Source organism: Lipomyces doorenjongii (genome assembly GCF_038497915.1).
Source record: "Lipomyces doorenjongii strain NRRL Y-27504 unplaced genomic scaffold V1508scaffold_167, whole genome shotgun sequence".
NCBI lineage: Eukaryota > Fungi > Ascomycota > Lipomycetes > Lipomycetales > Lipomycetaceae > Lipomyces > Lipomyces doorenjongii.
The window spans coordinates 1-16,676 of NW_027118234.1; the positions used below are offsets into that span (position 1 = coordinate 1).

Below are 16,676 nucleotides of genomic sequence, written 5' to 3' on the forward strand. Positions count from 1 at the left end.
AGGCCATATTTGTAGCCATTGTATGCCCACCTATTCAGGACCAGACCGAAAACCTGTTCGACAGCGATCCTCACTCCAGACATCCGCGCATTGAACTCTGCCTCGTCCGCTGTTAACACAAGATAGGATGTCGTAGTCTTGAACGGTCCCATGATACCGTAGCCTTCGGAGTAGGCGGCGTCGCCGTATATCCACAAATGTTGGCCAACAGGGAGCATCGAATCCACTTGCTTCAGGATACCTTCAAGTCCCGACTTTTTTAGCATCATCCAGTCTCCGATTTTTTTCTCCGTGGGTCCAAAGAGGCATCTAACAAGGCCGTCCGGAGTCACGACCGCTTGGTACTTAAAACCATGTGCATGCTTATACACAGAGTACACAAGCCTTTGGTTCTCGGTCGGACGCGTGGTTGGTCTAAAATTGCCGTCTATAAATCCCCAAATATTTGGATAGCCGCACTTTTTATCCACATGACCTGCGTACCGCAAAAGAGTCTCTGGTGTCAGTTGCCTAAAGTCCTATTCGAGCATGGCCCTGTAGCGATGCACAAGATGAAAACTACATCTCTTGTCACAGAGCACAGATAAGACTGTGACCGTCCAAAGTCCCTCACCATAGACCCCCACCTCTCCGGGTATGCAAGCCGTCGCAGAAGAATACAAAAGGCTGTCAAATGATCAGGGCGATAACGATGAGACCATTGGATGAGATCAAGTCGGAGGTAAGGCAAGATGCTGAGTATTTGGTCCTTGGAGAAGCGAAATCGAAATATTGCCTCCGAATCGTCAATGCTATTAAAATTGAATGGCGTACTGTCATACATTATTGGACTGCTGTATGAAACAACATCCTCGACGGACCCAGCGAGCACAATGTATTGCGAGACAAGAGTATAAAATTGGATAAAACTAATGGTTACTATACAGGATGCAGCAGCAGTCAATGCGACTTGTTTTTGGTGTTGACGACTAGTGCCAGGCATTGTGAACTAGGGCCAGATGGCAGATATTATTTGTCGAGCGCGTTAGTTTTGTTGACATCTTGCCTAGTCAACCGCCCCAGAGAGTTTAACCTTAAACCTTAATCTAACGTTACGGAAGTTTGAAGCTGCAAAATTTCTGTTCTTAGAATCGCTGTAAGAAATAGCTTAGGTTCAGGGTTACTTCTTTGGGATAATATTCTGTTACGGAACTTTAAAGGAACTTGGTGGCAAAGTAGACCCTGCACAACGGTCCCCGATTGGGCAGCCACTGTCCTTAGACGAGGCTCGTGCGACCGAAGATTATTACTGCAAACGGCAAAGGATCGCCAACTGGGAAGAACATTGGTCCGAGCTTCCCGTGCCTTGGATTATTAACTTACAAACGACAGCAGTAGTCAGTCACTGACGAGCGGAAGGCTAGTTATCCGGAGTCCCCATGTTACCGGACAAATTTGACTGACCATTGACTTAAAGACTGTGCATTATTGCATACAATATGCGCCACCGCATGAGAGGCAGGACTGGCTTGGTCGGACGAGACTGTTGCAGACTTCCTGGCCAGTCCGCAGCGAAGCTCAGGGATAGTAGGATTTTGATAATCACTATATCACAAGAGGGATTACCAATCTGACACAAAATTCTTCGTACTCCCATGTAAACCAAGCAATTCGCAAGTTGCCACAATGGACAAAAGCTTCCTTTTTTTCAGGTAGCTTAGCGATAGGCTTGGATAAATGCTTTCGCGAAACATTCGGTATCGGCATAATTGTGTAGAACCAGATCCAATAGTGGGCAAGCTCGCTTAATCATGTCGGAGCGCGACGGCCAATCATAGGCTGACACACGGACTGCCGGTTACCTGCTGCGAGTGCGTCGGCGACTCGGGATAAGGAGATCATATTCCCAAACGCAAAATCAATTTGGCTGATTATTGATTATTTTTGTGGTGGTTTGGGAATATCGGCGGAGAATCATCTAGTGGATTTATTGTCGATGATTATTCATAATTTGCTGAGGATTTCAGTGGAAAGTTAGGGCTATGGCCAGCTGAATTGTTAGGTCCTCTGTCGCCAAGCGCTCTCGGTTCCAACTAGCAGTTGGATCAACCCGGATTGTGTCACCGCATTATGTCACATCTTATGTTCCAGCTTAGCTTCCTGCTCTGTCACATAAGCAAGACGAACGCTGTTGTATTAGTGATCAATTTAATCTCGTACATCAGCGGCGCGCAAAAGTGAATTAGCTAGTAAAAAAATGGTATAAAGCTCTAATGCTCTCCACTATGCCTCCTCCATTATTGCTTTAGCATTACATTTAATACTACGTTTACAAATATTTTATTGGAGCGATGTCGACTTACGAGACTGTCAAGGATCAATACATTCAGGCGAAGCGTGTCAAATATGCCTACCGCTACTTTGGGGCATCAAATGGGATTCCCTTGGTGCTGAACATTCATTTCCGCGGGACTGTTGACCATTGGGATCCTAATCTTATAAACCCAATCGCAGCTACCCGGCCAATTATCCTCATCGACAATTCAGGAGTTGGCCGATCTAGCGGCGAGATCCCCGAATCTTATACAGAATGGGCCCAGAACATTGTCGACGTCATCGATGCACTTGAGATCAAACAAGTAGACGTGTTTGGCTTCTCAATGGGCGGCTTTGTGGCACAACTCATCGCACTGAATGCGCCTCACCTTGTGAGAAAGTTGATACTTGCGGGTACGGGACCGAGTGCTGGTCCCGGCGTTCAGAACGGCAACCCTGAATATTTGGAGATCCTTGCTAGTGCAACTACTGAAGAGGAAAACAACAATGGCTTTTTGAGGACATTCTACAGTCTTAGTGAGAAAAAGCAAGCGCTCGGCGAACTTTGGTGGAAGAGGATGACTGCTGCTCGGCCGAATCGCGCCGATTACGTCGGGCCAGACGGAACACAGAGGCAGATTGCTGCTGCGAAGAAATGGCTCGGGGGCGAGTTTAGAGAGGATGGCAGCTACGACCGGCTCGACCAAATTAAAATACCCGTTTTCGTCGCGAATGGCAGTAACGACCTATTGATACCTACGGAGAATAGTTGGGTTTTATGGAAGAGGTTGGTGAACGCGGAAGCACATTTGCACATTTTTCCCGATTCGGGCCATGGATTCTTGAATGAGTACGCAGATATGTTTTCGAAGCAGATTATCGAGTTTTTGGATGCGTAGCCATTGTTCCGGAGATTTAGTGATAGCGAAATAGACGAGGACGTGTTGTCTTAGGTGTCACAAGATGTCATATTGTTTTCTGCATTGGAGCAAATTCCAAGATTGAATAGTGTCCAATGAGGAAGTGGTATATCCAGTATTGTCATTTCATTTGACATGGAAGATACAGAAACCTGTTCCCCTTTCACCGAAGCCTTTTCACACTGTGAGCCTGCGATTCTAGTGGAGACAGGAGGGTTGCGATAATTGGCGATTGTCGGATGGGTTGTGGCTTCCTAGACTGCAGCTGGTCACTAGGCTACAGCGGGATCGCGACAGATCAAAAAAATTGTCGCTCGAAGACTCAACATCTGTGGCATATTTCACCAGGACACCAGCCGATGCGTCAGTCATAACGCTAGGTCGATCGTGTACGGGACCTATTTATGGTGTGAGTGGAGTTGTGACGAATTGATCGGTTTGGGTATTTGCATGATTGTTTGACAGCGCGACGAGTGTTGTTTGGAAGGTTAACCTTCAGCAACGCTGCCAGCTGTCAGCCCTGACAAAGGAGCATCGCCATTGATCCAGGGTGAGAGCGACAGTTGCCGACCAGAGCCCTAAGTACCAAACCCTCAGGAGTTCGCTCTTGACATGTCCTCAGTTACAATTGATTAGATTTCGTCGTCAAGGCAGCCACTAGATTGCCGATGCCCTGCCACTTAAAGTAGCAGTTCGAATGAATCGGTCGAACTTTTCTAAGAATTCCATTTTTGGCCAGCGTCAAAAACATGGTACTGGGCTAAGGTTACGCTAGTTAAGGCCCCCCTATCACAGACTGCATATACACATGGCAAGTACTTTGCGTTTCTAGTACTCTTTAGCCAGCTGAACGACTATAATTATCATCCACAGGGACTATTCCGTCCTCCCTCTATTGCCTTCGAGGCTTTGTAGATCGATATGATAAAGGAGCAACCAATCGCACTACCCCGACTTCGAGACTCGCTCGGTACGGCTAGTTTTGCCTCCACAGTCTTCGGAATACCAACCGATCTGGACTTGGCGACTGCGAGAACATCTTTTGCGTGTATGTGGACTCTGAGCTAAAGTCGTCGGGCTGATAGGATAAGCAATTTCACAAGGCTATCACAAGGCTAACTTTATGGCGGGCTAGATGATGATCGACGTCCATCTCAACTGAATAATGTGGAAATATGTAGAACACTCTAGCCTACGATCGTAGATTGTAGAATATTCTAGCACTATGTAAGCATGACGCAATTGGGTATTGGGTGGAATGCCTAGAAGGTTCCAGAAGGAAATGACTCAATTATATATAGAGGTCATAGGAACCTTCAGTCATGTCCTATGTTATGTTTGCTATTGTGTGCTTCAATATAGTCAATATTACAACAAATAAGCTGAATCTCTCTGTTATTTAAAAGAGTGAGAGAAAGAATAAGAATTACGCGTATGTTTCGTCGATTCAAACAATAAGAGTTGCCTATGGATATTAATATTCGTCAGGCTGGGAACCAGTACAAGAGATACTTCGACAAATGTCGCAGCAGATCGACAGAATGGAACATGCATGGAACAGCGGTTGGACAGCATCGAGGGTCATTTGGTTGAAGGAATCGACGGCATTTGCATTAGAATGCCAATGGGGCCGCGGACGGTGGGCGTATGCCATTTTACGTTATCCCTTTCTGTGACGGATCTCTATTGAAACTGCCGCCGGTAAGTATACAAGAGCAATTCGATAAGCATCGCATTAGTCTAACACCAGCATTTAGTACAAGCTGCCAGCTCTGTCCAATGTCGATGTAATTGAGAACATGAACTGTGAGCAATTAAGGAAATACTGTCTCGATACGGATATCCCGCTGGCAATCCGGCCCAAATGAGAGCCAGAATTATAGCGACAATCGGGAAAGATTAAAACATTGTTAGCGATCAGGTGTGTCGGGTATGCCGAGTAGTCTTCGTAATCCAGTCCAGTCCAGCCTCGTTACACTCATTGTTCATGCTAGTCGATTCAGCCCCTCATCTACACTTCTCACAGGATATATGTATATGTATATTGCTAAGTGTCAATCGAGGTTTGAGCCATGTAAGGTACGTGTCAGAGATATGAAATAACGTACTTCACCACCGAATGAGACACTTTTCCACTGCGTAGTAATCTCTACTTTTGACTGCGAGAACCACGTCGATGAAACGAAGAGAGGCATTTAAAAGGGCCTCAAAACAATTTTGCTGGAAATGAATCAAATGCGGAGAACATGTGCTGCTGTGCCGTTCATGTCCTTGCGAATCAGCCAGACTTCCGAGCCCAGAAATCTAGTATTGAAGAAGTTGTAGTGGGTCTGGGCATATGTTCTCATGATATCCGAAGTTTCACTGCGAGTGCAATTTTATAGAGCGAGTCTGGGGTGAGGCCACAAGAGCCGCCAGAGCTGAATGATTATTCTTTCCGTTCGCTCCAGCAACGGATTCCGAAAATCTTGCACAGTATTTGGGGTCAGAACGTTCGTGGCCATGCATGCGCGGAAGGCATGGCGGTACATAGAGTGCTACTCTCGTGGCTTTGAGGGTCAATCTGCGGCGTTCGTAGTAACAAAATATAAATCACATCGAAGACTACCGGAGTCATTGGAACTAGAGTAAGTTTGTACATTAGCTTCAGTTTTATAGTAGTATTGTCATTAACTTACGGATAACCATATAAAGTATTAATAGCCAATTTATGCTTGCTATATGAATTTTATAAGCAAAGTTATGCATTTTTATAAGTGTTAAGGCTGGTCAAGTAACTGGTCGGTTCTTGCTGTCCCGCATCGTAAGGGTTTTGCCACTTACATTGTTCACTGACTCGCTCAGTCGAGCCGTCAGAGTGACGCACACAACTTGTAGAAGAGACTCTGCAAACTGCCAACAGAGCGGCTCTGACCAAACATCAGAGTACGATCAGGATTTGTTGCTATAGGGCTGACCTATATCGCTTCAAGCTTTTTAGCTCTGGTAGGTCTGCCTTCTTCCTCTAATGTGGTAGTGTGAAGCCATGTCGATCAGACCACAGATAACAGACTATAATGTAAGGACCAGATCATTTAGTATCTGAACTTAGTGGAGCTGTTTTAGTATTTATATTTACAACAGCGGGGAACCACGCCCCAGTATTCCCTGGGCCGGCTTTCAGCCTCATGTACAATTGCCGGAACAAAGCAAACCACGCAAACAAGGCAACAAACAAAGAGAAAACCGCAAGACACAAAGCAAGCCACACAGCACAAATCCAAGCGACCGACCGGCAAACTCAGCGGCAAACTACCAGAACAAGGATAACGAGGGCAAGCTAGTTGCAGGTCAGGCGGCAGTCCTGACATTTCGACTCTCTTAATAGTGAAAAAAGACAAAAACGCGACAACAACTTGACGTGGAACGCACGCTTGCTCCATACTAAAATGCTGGAGGCATTAACAAGTATTTTAAGTCGCACTCGGTTCAGCTAGGGGCGGATAGTGATCCCGGTGCACAATCCTTTATTCTCTCCCTAATAACACCTGTAATGTCGTCAAACGATACAACTACCTCAACGAACGTGAATGATTCTCTCTGTACAGCAGCAACGCATCGCTGATTGTCAAACTTTAGCTGCCAAACCCTACGATGGTCAGAGATTAGATCTTTAGCAAATTTTCCTGTCCGGATATTCCACATTTTTGTCGTGTCAGTGCTCCCTGAAATAATAATTTTATCATTATGCTGAATGGAAGTGATAGCTCCAACATGTCGTGCAAGCTCATGAAGACATCGTCCACTCTCAGCATCCCATACCCGCAGGGTTGAATCTGCTGACGCAGAGACTAGGCTATCTTCATATAATCCAAGAAGTCCAACGAGATTTTTATGATTCAGGGTTCAGGGTTCAGGGTAAACCCTGAACCCCTCAAGAGTATATAAGCATGATCCAGAGTCTAAGCTCCACACTTTGACAGAACAATCCATAGATCCAGAAATACATCCGCATCCATCACAACAGAGTATACCTTTGCCTTGTGACCAACCAGTCGAAATATGCATTTGCCAGTGTCAATCTTCCAATCATAGACGGACGAGTCATACGAACCGGAGACTAAAAGATGCCGTGGCCGGATATATCACGGACTGTATTGGTGTGACCCAGAAGAGCGCGCAAGAAAAATTGACTGTTTTCTGCTTCCGGAAGGTATCTCTCTCGAGATCAGGTAATCGCCAAACTCGGATAGAACCAACTCGCAGCCCAGTGACAATGATCGGATAACTTGGCTCTAACGATGGATTTCTGCCCGTCGTTACAGGTTGCAGGATCCTAAGGCACCGAATTGGTGAACTGCGACAGGAGAAAACATGAGTGCATTTCGGCCTTTCAATGTCCCACACACGAACTGTGCTGTCTATAGAACCCGAAACTAGCGTCTTCCCAATAAATCCTAAGGTCCAAACACCACCTCTATGACCTCGTAGTGTAGCATGAAGTTTTGTGGTTGCAGTGTGATACACATTAATAGTACAATCATCAGAGGCAGTTATAATTCAATCTGCATTGAACTCGAGGCAGGTCACGGTATTCCGACCGTGTGCTGCGAATGGAACATGAGAAGAAGTTAAATCCGATTACATACGGATTGTCACGACTAGCTATTTTTGGGGTGGCAATCGAACAAGATAAATTGACAGCGATTAAGGATTTGGGTGAACAGTTCAAGTAATATATAACATGCCAGCCACGAGCTAAGCCTTTTTGGAGCACCAAGATTAATGCGGTTACAGCTAAGTCGGAAAATAACCCAAACCTGAAGGGCCCCAAGATCCTCAGGAGGATTACCTATCTTATCTCACTCGCCATCTAAAATGAACTACGTTGCTGTGGCAATGGCTTTGGGAAGGAGCTCCGCACCTTACACAATGGCAAAAGAGTGTCAACTCAATTCACTGGCTACTTGATTTCCTATAGAATCATGGTCCTCGTTGACTCAGAGTTACAAGTGCGCATTCCAATGGTCTTACAGTAGATCTCTCTGACCCCACAAAATATCATTACGTTGTCCATCTGTACATTTATTTGCGCCTTCGCACCCGATATGTAACGGCCGCGACACAATAGTAGCAGCAGCCGCAGCTCATTTCAAGGAAATAGATGAGCAAACTTTTGAGGCACTGGCGGACTGCTGGCAAACTAAAGATGTTAAACAGGAAACTTGTGGTCATGTATTTACGTCTTATTTTCAATGATAGCAATAAACGAGTTGACGGGTCAAAACACGGACCCAGATTACATGTAGGGAAATGGATCCATCATTGTTCTGCGCCGCCAAACTAAAATTAAAGTTATCGTACGTCTGTTTGCCCCTGATCGCCGTGCATCTCGTCAGGGGCTGCGCAGGGTAACTGCGATAACTCGAGCTTACCAGGCAGTGTATATAGTTTTAAATTCATGGGGCTTCTACCAACCATTCTCTTTGGGTCGGTAATCTACAGTCATTTAGATGCTACTGATGGTGCAAAACATGTCTGCTATCAAGTCTATCATACCAGTAAATATCGCTTATGCCCATTTTACCACTAAAGCCATAATTCCGGCACCAGTCATAGTGCAAACCACATTAAAAACTAGCTTTTCCTGGTCGCGATGGCACTCCTGATGAAGGATGAAGTCGCGCGCCAGCAGCTCGACTAGACCAGTATAGATTAGAATACCAGCGGAAATAACATTCATCACGCCCTGAATGATATTACTCGTGTAGCTGTTGCCCTTATATGTAGTCCGGACACCGAGACCGATGGAAATCGAGAGAGGCGTGACCAATCCGTATGCCAGGCTGCACATGTATGGTACGATGTCGTTTTTCTTGAACGGGATGGCAGACAGACGGGCACCGATACCGAGGCCCACGAAGCTTTGATGGAATACCAGGACCGGGTAGAGAGTTTTGAACTCGATGCCGCATGCACCAAGGTTAAGCCCGATGATAACCGAGTGAAATATGATGCCGCATTCGAGCACTAGAAACGCTGCAAATTGAACCTTGGCTTCTTTGCTATTGTCGAGCTCGAATTCGTCCGAGCTCTCGCATATTGTCAGGTTCTTCCCCTGCCGAAGGGCTGAACTCGACTACACTATTGTCATATATGTGTTCGTGCATGTTAGACTCCATTGCCATATTGTGGCCGCTAACGAAGAGTTCTGCGACCTGGTTTCTGTTGCGGTCGTCGACAATGCCGTATTTGTGCTCGACCCATATCGCTGAGGCGATATCTATCAAGAAGGCGAGGAATAGCGTGACAAGAACTATTGCCGGTGGCCACGAGTATGAAGCCCATTTTCCCGTCATACCGACACAGGTGTTCGGTCCAATGCTGCTGTACGCCGGGTCCAAGAGATGCACGAATGCCGTTGCTATGATAACACCACTTCCAAAGTATCGGCTGCAAGAGCAGCATGTATATTTCCAGGATTAATTATGCCGATAGCTCAACAATACGTCCGGGGATTGCGGAACTTTGCAACCCTGCTTAGCTCAGGTACACGGCTCGCGGCATCGTTTTACCGATACGTCTAAAAGGTTCCTAAGGACCAGATACCGAATATAAGTTTGTGAATAGTTCTGAGTAGTTCTTCGATATATATAAATAAGAAAAATAAGAATATGTAATAATATAAAAACAATAAATCTATTAATATAATCGAAAAAGACCGAAAGCAGTTGACGCAATTACCGAACCCACCCTTCCTTCCTCATCACCTCCCCAGTCCACTCCTCCAACGGAAAATTTCGAAATACGTGCCGCTCTGCTCCGACTCGCCGCACAGGACAAACTGGTCCACGACCCCTTATCGGCAGGCCATATCAATCCAAACATGCGTAAGACCGAGAGAACACTCATCATGCCCGACCCCGACTCCCCCACCGACTTGGCGAGGTTCGTCTCAACCAGACCTGGATGCACGGACGAAACCCAGATCTCGCCTTCCACGTTCCGCGCACTGGGAGAGCCGGGGCCGTACTTCTTGTGCAGGGTCTTGGTGTGCAGAACGTTGGCGAGTTTGCTCTGTCCGTACCGCGGCCACGGGAGCGATAGGTCCTTGAAATTGATGCCGCCCTTGGGTCCGCCCAAGTGGCCCGATGAAGTGAGGTTGACGATACGCACGCTGCCGGGAGGAAGCGTCTTGGCGGTCCGCAGCATCAGAGGAAGCAGGTGCTCCGTCAAAACCAGGTGCGCGAGGTAGTTGGTCTGCCAGTGGGCTCGTGGCCATCTTTGGTCATTTCGAAGGGCGTCGCCATGATGCCTGCGTTGTTGACCAGGCCGTGCAGGGCTGTTTCGAGGGTGAGGAAGTGCTTGGTGGCCGCGACGACGCTGGTGAGGTTAATGTGGTCCATTTGCAGGAGGTCGACGTTGGCTGAGGGGTGCATTTTCTTGATGTTGGCGATGGCTGCTGTGCCCTTCTCTGGGGATCGCGCGCACATGTAAACGGTGGGCGCCGCGTTCTGCTAGCTGGGCTACGGTGTAGTAGCCTCTGTGGTTTGGTGCCACGAATGACGTATGAGAATTTACCCGGCTTCTAGGATAGCCTCACTGAATCATTCTCCTTTGGTTCTGAAGTGGCTTCTCATCTCGCCGTCCATGCGTATTCAATCAATTCCCACAAACATGGTTAGCAAGATTTTCAACGAATATCAAATTCCGAGCCGATACTGAAACCATCCATCTTTATAGGTAGAAACGCGCGCTGGCTTTAAACGTAAACGCTCATCTCATCTACATGTGATTATCAGTATTCAGCAAACAAAAGAAAGCAGTATCGCAGGCCGACTGCTACCATCAATACTATTCAGTCAACAGAGAGCTATAACAAACAAGTTGCTCCGACCCAAAAAAGGTCGCCTACCTCTCCACGGCCACCATCTCTGAAGTCTTCTGGTGCTCCGATCTTCACCATTGGCCACGGTACACGCACGCTCTCCACTCTTATTGATCTCCTCCAATCCGCGTGTATAACCAAACTCGTGGACGTTCGGTCAATCCCGGCTCCCGTACAAACCCTCAATTCAATCACGATGCTGCATCTTCGTCTAAGGAATTACGGGAAGCTCGCATTGACTATGGCTGGCTTGGTTTCGCACTCGGAGGCCGCCGTAGCGCCCGGCAATCAAATGTCGAGCGACACACGGCTATTCGTGTCTCAGCATTCAGGAATTACGCAGGTTACATGAACACGCCAACTTTCCGGGAGGGTTTGGAAGAGCTGATGGCATTGGCAGATAAAATGCAGAGCGACGGAAGCGGAGGGGTGGCGATTATGTGCAGTGAGACGCAGTGGTGGCGTTGTCATCGGCGGATGATTGCGGATGCGCTGGTAGTGGCCAGGCGGAATGTACAGCATTTGGGGTCAACAGAGTAGCGCCGACAAAGCATGCGTTATGGAACATTGCAAGGATTGATGATGATGGAGGCTTGATCTATGATATCAGGTGTGACACTGGTTGAGCCCAAAGCTTGTCTTTATTCATGGGCGGCCCCTTAATCAACACATGCTTTTCACTATTCCCTAACCTATAGGATCACACTTAAAGGAAGATCGTCGGTTTGGCCTACTCACGTTCATCTCTTTGTACCCCGCACTCGCTTACTGAAGATTAGCTTGCAGAATTAAATCCGCTACCTTGTTGCGACCTTGAGAACGTCTGCAAAAACAGAGCACATAATCACTATATGGAGAGGATACAGTTGATATTTCAACAGGAAAGATGGTCTCGCAATGGAACACCAAAAGAGGCAGCCGCAGTTCGGACGCCTGGAATAGGATCTTTGCTACGGCTGTCGATGCCTACATGAAATAGCGGCCACCGGAGTGAGAGCCTATGAGATGCCACGACTCCCGGTGCAGTCTTTTGATTGACTCGCATAGTATGTGACTAGCTGAAACATATTCATATATGGCCAATTAATTCCCATAGGTGCCCAATATATTCAACTGTATCGAGCTGAAATTCTAATGGACAATCTGGATTCGAGATTTAGTGACCTGAATGATGGCCGGCGTGGTTAGGGTTGTTTGCCATGCGCCTTACAAGAATATAGGCAGGCATTGGACTTTAACGATCTTGGGCTGTATCAGCGTGCTACTAGTGCCGATTTATAAGTGGGGATATCTCATTCGACGGCACAGCAAACATGCTGTTGTGAAAAATGATCAAGAGTTCAGGGCCCGTACGTTACGAGGAGGAATTGTGCACCTTTGGAGTGGTCGGACCAAAAATCATAGATAGTACAACCTACACTGGGAAGCATTTATCCGTCCTTGATTGCAATGTTGGCTGAGTGTATATGCATCCCTTTTAGTTAGCCCTAAACCTTGAACAGACAGCGTCGTCGTCAATGATATGTGAATGAGCCATGTCCAGCGCGTCGCTGTTACGGATCCATTGCGTCAGACACGCTGTGAAGCAAGAGTAGATGTCGGCGACGATGACGTACGCGGAATGCATATTGTACACAGGCTAACTTACGATTAAATTCTGTAAATTATCATATTCATATATCATAACTCATCTATGGATCTTGCGCCCGAACACCATGACACCTTACAGCACCTACCACATGTATATACATTAGCTAACACATTACGTATAAAATGCAATTTCAACGTCTGCAGAATTCCAGTGCTTCCTGCACGTTACTAACACTCAGGAACAATTGGCATCATCGGGCATTCACACTTGTCACATTCAGGCGCACCCGAACTCAAAGAGACCCTGGTGACAATTTCCCTAGACCATAGATGCCCCATTCAATCTCGAGAATAGCTCTGCTTCCATTCTTTTTGCTGCTTCGGGTCCGCTAAGGATCTCCCCAACCATATCCGTTCCAGGTGGGAAGTCAGTTTCAAAAGATGGTTCTCCAGCTCCTCTGAGATTGGACAACACTGCTTGACGAAAGTGCCAACGTAGGAGCTCGTCTCGCGCGCTTTTTTCATCGTTCCGAACTCGACAAACAGGGTCAAGTTCCCGCCCCGCCACATGGAAAGGATCTCCCCGTGAGAAAGAAATTATCTTGTAATCGTCGTCTGGATTGACTGAAATATAATAGCTGTCAAATTTCTTGTGAATATTAGACAGCATAAGCAGTCCGTTCTGACATGAGTTGATACCTGTGTCATGCTCGTCCTTTCGATTTGTAATACAGCGAGAAAACCCATTGCTGATCCACAAATCTTCACCAGCGATCGGATATATATGGGCGGCCTCGAAGCCAGACCATTCATCCAAATCGGCCTCAGGGTTGACAGACCCAGTTACGACACACTTCTTGTCTCTCTCACGAACGCGCTGTCGAAACCGCTCATCTCTCCCAGTGACTGTACTCGAGGGTACTCTCAAAATGGAATGCTCATCTGTGATGAATATTGTGCCTACTTGAGTCTCAGTAACCATTGCATGCGTATTTCACGACAAGGTTAGTTACCTCCAGGGGAATTGGGAATTATATCATAATCGCCTGGTCTGAGAGGATCATTGGTTGGTGTCAATGCTACTCCTGTACCCCTCAATGATACGCTATATGGATGCGATGCAATGATGAGAATCTGAAGCATAAAAAGAAAGGTTCTCTCCGTCATAGTGTCGTTCAGTCTCAGTCCACCAAGCGCTTGAGCGGGTCTAAAACATTGTAAAAATGGACCTCTCGTCCTTTAGACCTGTTTAGGGGCATGAACTACTTCTTTGCTGCATCGTGAAATCATGTCAGTTCCTTGCCGCCATAATAATGCTAATTAAATGCAAAATGAAATAATACTTAGCAGCTTTCGGATCTGTTCTAAGCAAGATAATAAGCGATGTGATAGTTGAAAGGTGTGCTCTGCTCCTCGGGTATGCTACCAAGTGCCTACAGGGACACCTGAATATTTGTTACTTTGATCAAGATACTAAAATTGTGTGTACTATGCGCGTGAATAAATTTCAATTGATCTTCAATAGTGATCGAACACGGAGACGTCAATCAAGTTGTCGCAGCGTAAATTGGAGAACGCGGGTTTGGGTTTCGTGGAAGTTGCTTGTGTGGGACAAGCCATTGGCACTTTACGTTTGGCATAACCGTCGAGCCAATAGGCTACATGTAATACATTAGTAAGGAAACCTTATTGTTGATTGTACGTGACTTTTCATTCTGTACCCTACACGAGGATCGAGCATAAAAGTATCCACAATTGATCTCAGAACTCCCTGGCTTCTTCTTAGCCATCTCTGTAACCCTGACTTCGTCTTACTATCCGACGCAGAATTCGATGTCTGTATATAGATGATTCAGGGCATTCTGGAGGCCGACAGCAACAAAGCTCTTAGGTCTGGGGTCGTTCCTCTGCATACACCGCTTGCAGACCCATCTGCGTTCGTCGTGACGTTGTACGTCGTACCCATATTCCCAAGCCCACGAGGGATTATCTTTACTTCTTTCTGACCACGCCCAGCCTGGAAAATGACGCCAAAGTCGCGTCTCCACCAATTTCACTTCACGAGTCAATCTTTCTATCAAATTCGTAGCCCACCTTCTGAAAAAGGACTTCCCTACCAGCCTGATCGTCATTGGGTCACACATTCCCGCCGCAACATTCCCAGCGTACTTAACGTACGTGTTGCGATCCTACCCACTCAGTACAGGTATTAACAATGACGTAAGCCTAGATTAGAAGCTTGAAGAAAGCGTAGAAGCCTAAAGCAAAGTGAAATATAAAGATGACGTGAGATCACTGTAGAATCTTCGAGAGCCACTCCATCAGATAATTCCTTTATACTACATAATCACTCGCACTTCATATTCCTCTCCGATTCCTTCTTCACCTTCCCCCGCCTCCTCTGGACGATGCTTGGAATGATCGGCAAGGTCAAGGCTGCCTCTGGGAGGAAATACCGGAGAGGATGATGGACCAATAGAGATCAAAGATGAATCCCCAACATCACCAGGTCTAAGCTCAGGAATCTCTTCCTCCGAGTCTTCCCAAATCTTCCCAATCTATATCACCAGCAGCACCTGCCATGCCTGCCACACGTTGAAGGAACCACTGCATCTCAAGTAGTTGGAAACTCGGTAGTGGTTTTGTTGTTGGATCATTGGTAGTTTGTCGGCGTGGTATAATATGGCCCTAGCTGAATCGAAAGCTCAATCATTCTGCTCAAGGTGCTCTGTAGAAAAAGGCGTGGTCAAGAGACTCATTGTTGCTTGAATGTCCGTTTGTGTTTGCTGCCAAAAGAACTGGACTTTTAAAATTATCATTCGACACAGAAATTGGTTTAAGGGCAAGCGCTCCTCGGGCCCACATGTCTTGTGCGGTACGCGATAATGTAATGAGGTTATATGTTTTCTCTTCGCCCATTTCGTGTAGGCCCTTTGGGAAAAGCTCTAATTCCCAATCAGCAATCTTTTGCTCGGGCCAAAAGTTCTTCAAATGGTCCCAAAAGATATGCCGCTCCCCAAAGGCATCTTCTTCCTTGTATTTTATCAAGTGAAATGGATATATGTGAGCACATTCTCTCGATGTGTCTCCAGTAAGAACACAGCGAAAATTGTCTCGTTCATCGGCTAAGTCCCTGGCTAGCCTGTTTCGAGATAACCGAGGTGAACTAGCATCGCTTCCAGGTGAATGTAATGTCTTCTGTTTCTTAACGGGTGGGGTAGTTATAGGAGATGACGAGTCCAAATTCAAGGCCATCGATTTTTTCGGTGTCGAGGCCTGTGACGACTGTTTAGGAGGCTGAGGGCTCCCTATAAAGTTATTTCGTTAGAGCAAAGAAAATTTTACGAAGGAATACAAGATTATATCACTTACAGTATCGTACCATTATGCGGCTTCGTGCAGCAAAGACCCTAACTATCTCAGGAGAGATGGAAGCAACCTTGACCAATTTCTTAAGTGCCTCGACATGACGCACTTAGCCTATCGCCTCTTGGAGGAGCTTAAGTTGGGCTACTCGTTCTGCGCTGGAATTGTTGAAGTCCTCCATAGCATCAGAGAGGATACACAGGTTGAGGTGAATAAAAGCTCCCGAGCTATGAGAAAGAGGAAGGTGAGGGTCAGGGTGCACTAGCGGCGGCTTTGTACGACGCCTAAAAGAATCACAGACTGATGACGAGAGTATTCAAATATTCCCATGATGGACGCAGCCGGAATTCGCCCAGCGCGAGCATATATTCATACTCATGCATGTGATATATGGCTCTCCGGCGCGAATGACGGAGATTCACACTTGGACTCATGTTAATTCTGTTCACGGGTCCAGAAGTATCTACTGTCACTCGCGGGGACTTATATTTCTTGGTCAATTCAACAAGACCACATCTTTAACAGGTGTCGAGCGATTTATAGTTAGGGGTGGACACGAATGACGAATATATTCGCATTCGTACGAATATTCGCAATTCGAATGCGAATATTTGGATGTTTCATGCTTACGAATGCGA

At 46.6% G+C, this 16,676-nt stretch overlaps 8 protein-coding genes across 8 annotated transcripts; 2 read left to right on the forward strand and 6 right to left on the reverse strand.

The window, feature by feature from the left end:
* Positions 1–385: 385 nt before the first annotated feature.
* V1508DRAFT_75324 (uncharacterized protein) lies at positions 386–1,121 on the reverse strand. Its single transcript, XM_066943039.1, has one exon. The coding sequence runs from the start codon at positions 980–982 to the stop codon at positions 503–505; it is 480 nt and encodes a 159-aa protein (XP_066792164.1). The 5' UTR covers positions 983–1,121; the 3' UTR covers positions 386–502.
* Positions 1,122–2,088: 967 nt separating this feature from the next.
* Positions 2,089–3,248, forward strand: V1508DRAFT_428612 (Alpha/Beta hydrolase protein). Its single transcript, XM_066941819.1, has one exon. The coding sequence runs from the start codon at positions 2,331–2,333 to the stop codon at positions 3,192–3,194; it is 864 nt and encodes a 287-aa protein (XP_066792165.1). The 5' UTR covers positions 2,089–2,330; the 3' UTR covers positions 3,195–3,248.
* A 5,226-nt stretch (positions 3,249–8,474) lies between these two features.
* V1508DRAFT_445751 (Zinc/iron permease) lies at positions 8,475–9,655 on the reverse strand (the record flags this gene model as incomplete). The annotated part of the gene is made up of 2 exons (XM_066942421.1): positions 8,475–9,306; positions 9,335–9,655. Coding segments are annotated over 2 exons (861 nt in total), but the record flags the coding sequence as incomplete, so codon positions are not given.
* A 176-nt stretch (positions 9,656–9,831) lies between these two features.
* Positions 9,832–10,767, reverse strand: V1508DRAFT_428617 (uncharacterized protein). The gene has a single exon (XM_066941820.1). The coding sequence runs from the start codon at positions 10,404–10,406 to the stop codon at positions 9,897–9,899; it is 510 nt and encodes a 169-aa protein (XP_066792167.1). The 5' UTR covers positions 10,407–10,767; the 3' UTR covers positions 9,832–9,896.
* V1508DRAFT_401043 (uncharacterized protein) lies at positions 10,427–10,687 on the reverse strand (the record flags this gene model as incomplete). The annotated part of the gene is made up of 1 exon (XM_066938388.1): positions 10,427–10,687. The coding sequence occupies one exon, from the start codon at positions 10,685–10,687 to the stop codon at positions 10,427–10,429; it is 261 nt and encodes an 86-aa protein (XP_066792168.1).
* A 1,908-nt stretch (positions 10,768–12,675) lies between the features above and the next one.
* Positions 12,676–14,189, reverse strand: V1508DRAFT_465095 (uncharacterized protein). The gene is made up of 3 exons (XM_066942916.1): positions 14,016–14,189; positions 13,686–13,945; positions 12,676–13,632 (listed from the first exon to the last, which is right to left on the reverse strand). Exons 2-3 carry the CDS (start codon positions 13,837–13,839, stop codon positions 12,992–12,994), a joined length of 795 nt encoding a protein of 264 aa, XP_066792169.1. The 5' UTR covers positions 13,840–13,945; positions 14,016–14,189; the 3' UTR covers positions 12,676–12,991.
* Positions 14,190–15,011: 822 nt separating this feature from the next.
* On the reverse strand, positions 15,012–16,664 carry V1508DRAFT_458612 (uncharacterized protein; the record flags this gene model as incomplete). Its single annotated transcript, XM_066942725.1, has 5 exons — positions 16,187–16,664; positions 16,045–16,132; positions 15,472–15,980; positions 15,240–15,360; positions 15,012–15,211 (listed from the first exon to the last, which is right to left on the reverse strand). Exons 1-5 carry the CDS (start codon positions 16,217–16,219, stop codon positions 15,012–15,014), a joined length of 951 nt encoding a protein of 316 aa, XP_066792170.1. The 5' UTR covers positions 16,220–16,664.
* Positions 16,133–16,664, forward strand: V1508DRAFT_428623 (uncharacterized protein). The gene has a single exon (XM_066941821.1). The coding sequence runs from the start codon at positions 16,416–16,418 to the stop codon at positions 16,599–16,601; it is 186 nt and encodes a 61-aa protein (XP_066792171.1). The 5' UTR covers positions 16,133–16,415; the 3' UTR covers positions 16,602–16,664.
* Positions 16,665–16,676: the final 12 nt, after the last annotated feature.